Genomic DNA, 10,047 nt, shown 5'->3' with positions numbered 1-10,047 from the left:
GACCTCCCCCCTCCACCCCCTCCCCCACCCCGAAGGCCGGGCTGGACGCGACCCAGAGCCGCCGCCACCCGCTTCTGCCACTCAATGGAGGACGGTCTGCTGGAGATCATGACCAAGGACGGCGGCGACATGCCGGCGCCCCTGGAGGTGTCCACCGTGCCGGCCGTGGGGGACGTGATCTCCGGGGAGTACAACGGCGGCATGAAGGAACTGATGGAGCACCTGAAAGCCCAGCTGCAAGCCCTGTTTGAGGACGTGAGGGCCATGAGGGGGGCCCTGGACGAGCAGGCCTCGCACATCCAGGTGCTCTCGGACGACGTGTGCGCCAACCAGCGAGCCATCGTCTCCATGTGCCAGATTATGACCACTGCGCCCCGCCAGGGCGGCTTGGGCGTGGTCAGCGGCAAGGGGAGCTTCCCGAGCGACCCCCAAGAGCCGGAGACTCCTTCACCTGGAATTGGGGACAGCGGCTTACTGGGTCGCGATCCCGAGGACGAGGAGGACGAGGAAGAAGAGAAGGAGATGCCCAGCCCCGCCACACCCACCAGTCACTGTGAGCGCCCCGAAAGTCCCTGTGCTGGTCTCCTTGCGGGGGACGGGCCACCTATGGAGCCCCTCGACATGCCCGACATTACCCTGCTGCAACTGGAGGGCGAGGCCTCCCTGTGAGGGGACTCCGTGGGGCACTACCTTCTCGGGCTGCCTTTGGGTTTCCGAGTGCATGACGCGAGGGGACTGAACGGCGCGGTGCGGCATGCTTCCCTTGGACAGCTGCTCTTGTGGGTCAGGCAGAGAGAGAGACTCCCTCGAGGAAGGATTTGTAGGGTGAAGGACTTTGGGAGCATCAAGAATTCTTTCTGCCCAACTAAGCGAATTATAGCAAACTGCGGAAAGGTGAGGCTCCGGGAGAGGAAGCGCCCATCTCTGGACTCCCATCCAACCCTATCCTGTCCTTTCCCCCTCCCCAGACAACAGGAGAACCCCGGAAATGTGTAAATAAAATTCTGCTTTTTCTATTCTGAAAAGGACTTATCTAGGACCATGGCAAATAATCTCTAACAATTTACCTAGAAATTAAGGAATTGGGGGTATTCTGTTCTGGCAACAGGAAATTTACCCTTCTGCTGAAATCCAAGATATTCAGTGCTCTGCAGAAGCCTCTCCCCCTCACAGATCTCTGCGGCTGCTGATTGGTAAAGGAAGCTTGAGGAGGGAACTGCAGCCCTAGGAATCTGGGTGAATGGGGTTCCAAGGGCCCCTGGGCTGGGAGGAGCTGGCTATGAATGTGCATGAAGACATAATAGCTCAACCTCTAGGATTCTGCATGCAGAGCGGATCCTGCCTTGTCACTGACTTCATCTGGGATTGCTTTTCCACTCACTGGGGCTTAGAGAACAAAGAGCCCAGTTCACAGGCAGAGACTCGGGGGTGCTCAGCAGCAGCCCAGATTTAGGGGACATTTGAGGGACTCTTGGGGCCGCAGCCAAAAACTTCCTCTTCAGTTCCTTTTTCTGTCAATATGTCCCTGCCCGCTGCCTCTAGGTGTTGCCTTCATAATGTCTTGTGTGTGTTATGTGTGTCTACTTGTGTAGTAGTGTGTGAGCCCTTAGGGGCAGGGCTTGTGGCTCTGATGTTAGGTTCAGGGGGCTATCATGGCGCTTTTCCCTCCCTCTTCTCCCAACCAGGGCATGGAGCATGTGGCTGTCCTGAGGTTCTTTTACTGATGTGCCACCCTCCCACCTCCTCAAGTGGTGACTTTGTGTGCCCTCCCCCTCCTTTGTGTATTCCTTCTCAATACTTTCCTTGGTGTTAACCTTAATAAAAAGGCGTCATCTCCCCTCCTTGCTGACTGGTACTAGAGGGATATCAGGGTTGGGCTTAGTGGGAACTGCAGGGACCATACCTTCCCTCCTCTCTCCTTGCCTCCAGTCCAAGGAGTTGACTGTTCCTGTCCTGGTTGGGACAGACAGGCATTGCCAGCTCCGCCTGCTTTCCCTTCTGTCCTGGACCTTGACCTCAAGCTGCCCTGGGGAAGGAGGTGGTAAGTGTTGAGATTCCCTTGCTAACATGAGTTTTTAGTAGCCAGAACTCCAAATGTGCAGGAGACTTCTTTTTCAGTGAAGCATCTGGCCCCTGGGAGATGATTTCCAAATCTGCGTCCTGGAATGGCAGGTACTGCACCTGTTCCGTGGAGGAAGTGGGGTGGGGGTATTGTTCTGGAGGGATTACCTGGGATCTCTGGAAATAGAGTGACACATCACAAAGGGAAACCACAATAACTGCCTCAGGCCTCTAGTGGACAACCCGGGGAAGGTGTTCCCCAGAGGGCTTGACTGACAGCTCTAGTCTACTCCCTTGGGCAATGGAGACCCTGAACAAAATTTGAGAGCAGAATGAGCTAGGGTGCTGTGTGTGTGTGTGTGTGTGTGTGTGTGTGTGTGTTTTCTTGCTGCTGGTAGCTACGGAGTGGTGGAAAGAGAGAGCACTAAAGACACAAATCTGGACTTAAATCTCAGTTCCAACACTGAATTGAGTGCTCAAGGCTTAGTTTCTGGATATGTAAAATGGGAACAAAAAGTTGTTGGGGAGAAAAATATACAGGACTCCTAAGAAGTCTTGTGCAAATGTTAGTTTCCTTATAGTTTTATTGGAGTAGGGGGGTGGTGGTGACTGGCTCCTCTGGGAAAACAAAGCTACCCAGGGAAGGCTCTAGAAACTTTCTTTTTAGATAATCTTTTCCTATCTAAAGAATCCTTGAGGCTGGGCGCAGTGGCTCACAACTGTAATCCCAGCGCTTTGGGAGGCCAAGGCGGGTGGATCACCTGTGGTCAGGAGTTCGAGACCAGCCTGACCAACATGGAGAAGCCACGTCTCTACTAAAAACACAAAATTAGTCAGGCATGGTGGCACATGCCTGTAATCCCAGCTACTCGGGAGGCTAAGGCAGGAGAATCATTTGAACCGGGGAGGCGGAGGCTGTGGTGAGCCAAGATTGTGCCATTGCACTCCAGCCTGGGCATCAAGAGTGAAACTTTGTCTCAAAAAAAAAAAAAAAAAAAAAAAAACAAAACAAAACAAAACAAAAACCTTATCCTTCTTTAGAATTAGATATTAGGTATTCTATCTAATTCTACTTACCTGATTCTATCTACAGAATTCTAGTTATTTAGAATTAGATGGAGCTAAGGAAAGGGGAATGGTAAGATTCCTAAGCTAGCATGGACCTTTTCATCATAAATGAAAGGGTCATCATGAATGTCATGTAACTACGGGCCAAAAACGTCTTGGGGCAGTCAGCCCTAAACACATAGGCTGGCCAGAGGAATCTTGAGTTATGCAGTGACTGGGGAATGTGTATTGGGGGCCCTAGAGAGAGCTGCTAAAGTATATAAGTGGGAAAGTGTCCCTGAGGACTGGGAGATAGGTTCCTATTATAGTTCCAGCAGTAGGCACTAAGAAAAACAATAATAACTGTCATTTATTAAGCATCTACTATGTGCCAGACACTGTACCCAATTTTATCTCCCAACAGCCCTATGAAATAGGTACTATTATTATTTTCATATAACAGTTCAGAAACAGACTCTAAGACACTCAGGGTCACAGGCTAGTACTTGGCAGAGCCAGGACTTAAACCCAGGTCTGTCTGATTTAAAAAGCCCTAGATGGAACCACTTTGCTAATTGCTCTTTCATTTGGATCTTCAGAGAGGAATCTTCATATTGGAGAAATAAGGGTATTTCTCCAATCAAGAGCCTAAACGAATCCTGAAAAGGAAACAACCTTAGTTTTGGTTACTTTTCATCTTCTTAGTTGGAAAAAGAAATTGCAGTTCAGATTTTGGTTAGCGACCCTTCCCAGAGTCCAGTGGGTGGTAATATAATAATAGCACCAAGAAGATGGCCTCCTGGACCTGTTCCAGGAGGAAGAAGCTGATGCTCCCAAGTGTTCTCTCACACAGCTCCATTCTTGTGCCTCTTTCCCGCTCCCTATATTTCAGATTCTCCAGAGTCTGACATGAATCCCAAGGGCAACTTAGGGTGGGCATGGTGGCTCACACCTGTCATCCCAGCTACTTGGGAGACTGACATAGGAGGATCACTTGAGCCTAGGAGATTGAGGTTGCAGTGAGCCATGATTGTGTCACTGCACTCCAGCCTGGGCAACAGAGTGAGACCATGTCTCAAAAAAAACCCAAGGGCAGTTTAGCTCGTTAGCCTCTGTAGAACATTCTGGCAGAGTCTTTTAGCCTTTGACTCCAGTTCCCCTTCTTATGCCCACTGTCCTCAGTCCCTTAAGGCCTCTTTGAAGTTCTTTAACCATTGCCCCTCAAGTCCCAGACAGACAAAATCCCTCCAGAAAAGCGGTCCTTCAACCTTATTCAGTCACCTGCACCCAGCATCTCACAAGGATCCAGCAGAGGTAGGAGGTCCTTGTTTCTTCCTATTCCCCACTCTTCTCTTGCATTTCTCCTTTGTAATGCCTCCCGGCCTCTTCTTTTCTCTGATGAGTGAGTGTCAGCTGGGATTCCTAAGCGCAGACTCATGGGCAAGGGTCACAGTTGAACTGCAGAGGGCCACAACCCCTTGAAATTGAATGCAAAGTCATTTAAGTATGTACATTCTCTAGAGAAAGGTACATTGTTTCAACTTTATTCTTAAAAAATAAGAATTAAGTTAAAAAAAAGTAAGAATCACTGAGATAAAGGGTAATGAGACTTTTTAACTTGAGAAATACCCTAGGGGAAATGACTTTTCCTGAACCTGGTACCCTTGGCACCTTTTCCTAATTTTTACAGAAATCTGATTACTCACCATCTAATCAACACATTCAAATTTTGTTGACACCCATGATGTGCTAAAAATCCTGTCTCCCAATACTTCCAAGTCTGCTAGTACTTGGAGTTTGCTGGAGCACTGCTGATGTGGAGGTGAGGAAATGGCCCTCGCCATGGCTTCATACCGTTTTATGTCTGGGGCCAACACATGCTGTGCTGCATGTAACTCATCACAACTCTTTCAGTTTCTGGCACTCCCGTCTCACACTGGTTTAAGGGGCCTCTCTGAGGGTTTAGCTCCTATTCTCAAGATGAAAATATGTATAGCTTCATAGAAGTAAGCTACAGTTTTATCCTGGTACAGCTAAAATCTGCTCTTAGAGAAACTGTTATTTCCCTAAGAGATGTAAGCTGGCCTCCAACATGAACACTTAGTTTTACATGATCTCAGGATCACCATAAATGATAGTCTGTGTTTGATACGTATGATGAAATGGCTCACCTAGTAGTTTTCCCTGAACTAAGGAATAGTCCTTACCCAAATATATTTAGATGTATACTTCTTGCAAGACATAAAATTGCTTGCATCTTTGAAAAGGCAAGTTTTCAAAAGCATCTTCCTCATTTATATGCCTTGAAGAATAAATTCAGCCAGGATACTTTGCTATGGTAAGAAATGTTTTGAACAAAAGACATGTTTTTGAACCATTTCCCCCTCACATTTAGACTGTCCCCAGAAAGTGAATTCTCTTTCTGCTTGGAAGCACTGTGCTTATAGAAGGAATCCTGCTCTGTGAATAATGCTGTAATGGTGCCACCTGTCGGGGAATAGGGACATTACAAGGGGAGCCTCTAAGGGAATTTATGGCTTTCACTTCAGCAAGCACTTTCATATACCTGCTAAAGGCCTGGTTCTCTGCCAAATGGTGGGTGGCGAGGACAGAAGGGAAAGTAAATAAATAGAATGTATTTGAAGAATGTAAAAAAGCAACTGCAATAAACTCTTGACTGGTCTTCCCTGGCCTTGCTCACATACCATTCATCCGAAGGTTAATCTTCCTAAACCAGAGCTCTGACATTCATTCTTCTCAGAAATCTGTGTGTCCCTAGTGCTTCCTAAGCTAAGTTTAAAATCCAGTGGGGGTGGGAGTCAAGGTACTCCCTAATTAGGCCCGGAATATTTTTTAACCTGTATATTTCATTTCCCAACTACATCTTCTAGACACCATCCCACCAGGTGAGAAGCCCATATCATCCAAGTCAAAGCTGGAAATGATTCCCAAGGGTATCCCAGTTTCTTTAATCCCTGAGTGAGCTGTCTAAATGAGCATCCTCTGGCCTCAATTCCATATCTCTCAGTCATTCTTTCCAAGTGCAGTCGGATGCACATCTCCTCCAGAAAAAGGACTTCTGCAGCCTGGGCCACCTGCACCATCCTCTCAGAGGTGTTCCCCACCTCCCCTTGCCCCTTTTCCCTCTCCCATGCTACCTGTGAATGGGAAATCCACAGAAATAGCATGCAAAACTTTGACTATGAATTTGTGCATTTATTTCAAGGAGTAGGGTTCATAATTTTCATCAAATTATTAAAGAAGCCTGTAAAGTCAGAAAGGGTAACTCTAGTCAAAATGTGCTACTCACCATTTCCCAGAAATGCCCCTCATTTTCCTGCATCTGGTTCTCTGGTCATTCTCTTTACTTTCCTGCTCCATCATGTCTGTTAGTTAGAATTCTATCGGTTCTCTAAAGCCCTTCTCTAATGCTACTTCCCTCGTGGAGCCTTTCCTGGTGTGCTCTCTTCCTCCTTAAAATGTCTAAATCTTTTTCTTTGTACCTATTTGGGGGATGGTAACTGCATTTTGCCTTACTTCTATTATTCCTTATGTGCTTTTACGTTCTCCCTTCTGGATTATCAGTTATCTTGAGAGCTGGAACTGCTTTCTCATTTTTATAGTCTCTGAAGTATCTATTTTATTGACTTTAAGGCACCATTGACTGTATGGCATCCTATTTTAGGTACCATTAAGAAAGGAAAAAATACTGTCAAACTATCACTATGATTTCTTATCATTTATATTTTAAAGTTTCATTCTTATTTAAATAACTCTTTTAGAGTTGTTTAGGAATAGAACTTAAAAAAAATCACTACTATGCACTGAAATAACTAAGTCATTATGGTATTATTTAATTTTTTTCACATTGAGTCTGACACTTGAATCACTTTTTGACTCAGAATTGTTGATGCATTTTCCCATGCATTTCTATTCTCTGGGCCATTTTGAATAATCATGAAGTGGCATTTCTTAAAGAAAAAAAAAAAGTCCTCTACTACTGGCTATGGGAATTTCTTCCAGGCTACAATACCTAGTATGCAAGTTTTAATGCTGGCACATTTTTTGAACTTGCTAGAACATGTTCAGGGAAGGTGTTCAGACAACAACTAGGACTAGCATTCCTTCAAATGGTCATTAAATGGTTGATTAACTGAAACATCAAGGGATTATAGATTTGCAGTCATGCCACTTAGGATAACAACTAGGATCAGGCATGTATATGCAATGACAACTGTGTCATGACTGCTGCGTGGCCAACAGTAATTGAAGGCTGCCATCAATTATAAGACACATTCCATTTCAGAGATGTTACAATGTGGGGTGCGGGAAAGTCTGTGTGGAATTAGTAGTAAGGGACCTTTCTTATAATAGGCAGAAAATGTGTATAATTGAAACTTAAGTATATAACATCTAAAGAATTACAAGATTTTAGAGCTGGGCATAAAAAAACACATGTTACCATCCCTTAGAATCTTAGAAAATGTTACTGGTGAAATAAACTTTAGTGATGATCACACAGCCATTTTAGTTTTATTTATTTATTTATTTATTTATTTTGGATACAGTCTTACTCTATCGCCCAGGATGGAGTATAGTGGCACAATCTCAGTTCACTGCACCTCTGCCTCCTGGGTTCAAGTAATTCTCCTGCCTCAGCTACCTGAGTAGCTGAGATTACAGGCATGTGTCACCACACCTGGCTAATTTTTGTATTTTTAGTAGAGATGGGGTTTCACCATGTTGCACAGGCTGGTTTCCAACTCCTGACCTCAAGCTATCTGCCCACCTTGGCCTCCCAAAGTGCTGGGATTATAAGTGTGAGCCACTGCGCCAGGCCTCACACAGCCATTTTGTATGTAACTCAGACGTCTGAAGGGAGTACCCATGTCTGTTAAGAATCTGATTAAATTTGACCCGAATTTCAGTTCCAAACCTGGGAAGTCCAAAGCATTCCATACAATTTCTATAATGTCCCATAGTTTATTTTCCTCTTGATTCTCCACATGTCTCAGGCCTTACCTAATTGTAAAGCTAGGCAAGTTGTACAGTAAAAGTCATAGTGGCATTTTATGAAGGATTTAGGAGGTCTAACAATCTTTGAATTTTACAACTTTTCTTGCATAAATTCCCTTTCACAAGTCCTTTCATGACTTACACAGATCACCTACCACATGCTTGGACTATCTTACTTGCCCTCAACATCCCTCTTTTTAAACAACCAGTCATTTTGCTTTAGGATAATAATTTACCATACAAGATCATTTCTTATATAAAATCTCTTTTCTTTATAACCTTCTTTGCATAGCTAGGGGGCATGGCTAATTCCACATGTCCCCAGGCTTTATCTAGAATTTAATTGCTTCAAGGTAGGTAAATTGAACAATTTCCAAAAGTCAAAGAAGCAGTATATGACCTTAAAACATTTAGAAAACCTAATATCTGACCTAATTTAGACCAAATATCTAAATTTTGGAGACATTTTTATTTTACCAATAGTCTTTAAAACTGTCTTTATTTTGAAAGTTTACCAGTCACATGAACTAAAAGCATTAGTTTTAATTTTTCTGAGAAAATATTTAAGTGCTTTTCTTTAAGCCAATTAATAGAGCTCTTTTATATAAACATTACACACAATACATATAAATACACAGACAGAAGATCCTGTAGTTGTAAGGTTTCTCATTTGCCAGTTTTAAGTTTCTCTTTAAAGCACGCAGTTTTAATGGCTTAATAAGCAGACACAGATGGAAGGAAAACAGATTTCCAGAAATTAAGGATCTCATTTTTATACCAGATCCTGGATTCCAAAAAGAGAGAATCAGCCCATCCCCAATCCCTCGCATCCACACCCCTGAGTCCATGCAGGCTGCCTCAGTTTCATTCCTTATCAACTGTAGGACTCATAAAAACCCTTTCATTGGTTTCAAGAACTATTACATAATCCTGCTAGGCATTTAAAATATTTTACAGTAGATCGAATAGGAAAATGGAGGTGGGTGGGGTAGGGATCCTGGGGAAAGTCCCATGAAGAAGATTAGGCCTTTAACAGGCTCCTCCACCCCACCCTTCCTTCCTTTCTTTCTGCTCCTGCCTACTTGCTCAGCATTACCAGCGCATTCTCATATTTTGAGACAAATAGTTTCTTCCACACGTAGCCCCCCGGGTAGGGGAATTTTATCTTATTTTTACCCCAAGTACTTCATTAAAAAGTACAGCCTCCTTCCAAGAGAATTGCCGGTGAGCAAATATTAATTATGTCGTTGTACATAACTAAGGAAATGGGTGATATGCCCAAGGTTACACAGTTAATGACAGTGTTAGGAACAGAAGCCTGTTCACCTGAACTATAGAAGAATTTTTTTTTCCCATTAAATGGTACTACACTTTAATCTGCTATAAATGGTTACAATATGCTAAGGAAAGCTTATTGTGATTTGAATCCAGCTTTGAGAATAAAGAATCAAAAAATTTTTTTACAGTGGGTGAATAATTGTTATCAGCATGATGGAAAAATACATCCAAAAAGAGAACCATGACTGAGTGAATTTGTCAGCAAGTGTTTACCAACTGCCTGCTATGTGTCATTAAAGGCCGCGGGCACTGCAGCAGACTCCAGGAAGTCATGGTCCCTGCCTTTAAGGAGCTCACAGTCTAATTATAAGAGAATAATTGAATTGAGACAGAGTGTTCTTGAATCGGGACAGAGTGCTTCTCGGAAGATCAAAGGGAAAATCTGTTTTCTATGAGCATTGCCCACTAAATTGAAAGCACTTCAGTTTTAAAATGGGAATGATGTGTGTGTGGGAGGGGCAGGTGTGTATGCAGGTGGGACAAGGTAAAATGGAGAAGAAATTTTAAAAAATGTGTGATGTTAGCTGTGGGCTTGTAAAAATAATTTTTTTTAAAAAAAAGGAAGTTAGGCCGGGCGCGGTGGCT

At 44.0% G+C, this 10,047-nt stretch overlaps 1 protein-coding gene across 1 annotated transcript; it reads left to right on the top strand.

Moving 5' to 3' along the window:
* The first annotated feature begins 15 nt into the window (after window positions 1-15).
* CCDC184 (coiled-coil domain containing 184) lies at window positions 16-1,841 on the top strand. The gene has a single exon (XM_017853171.1). The coding sequence runs from the start codon at window positions 85-87 to the stop codon at window positions 667-669; it is 585 nt and encodes a 194-aa protein (XP_017708660.1). The 5' UTR covers window positions 16-84; the 3' UTR covers window positions 670-1,841.
* The last annotated feature ends 8,206 nt before the right edge of the window (window positions 1,842-10,047 follow it).

Source organism: Rhinopithecus bieti, unplaced genomic scaffold (genome assembly GCF_001698545.2).
Source record: "Rhinopithecus bieti isolate Rb0 unplaced genomic scaffold, ASM169854v2 scaffold_36869, whole genome shotgun sequence".
Lineage (NCBI taxonomy): Eukaryota > Metazoa > Chordata > Mammalia > Primates > Cercopithecidae > Rhinopithecus > Rhinopithecus bieti.
Note: the sequence above shows the minus strand (reverse complement) of the source record. Positions and strands in the feature narration are given on the sequence as shown.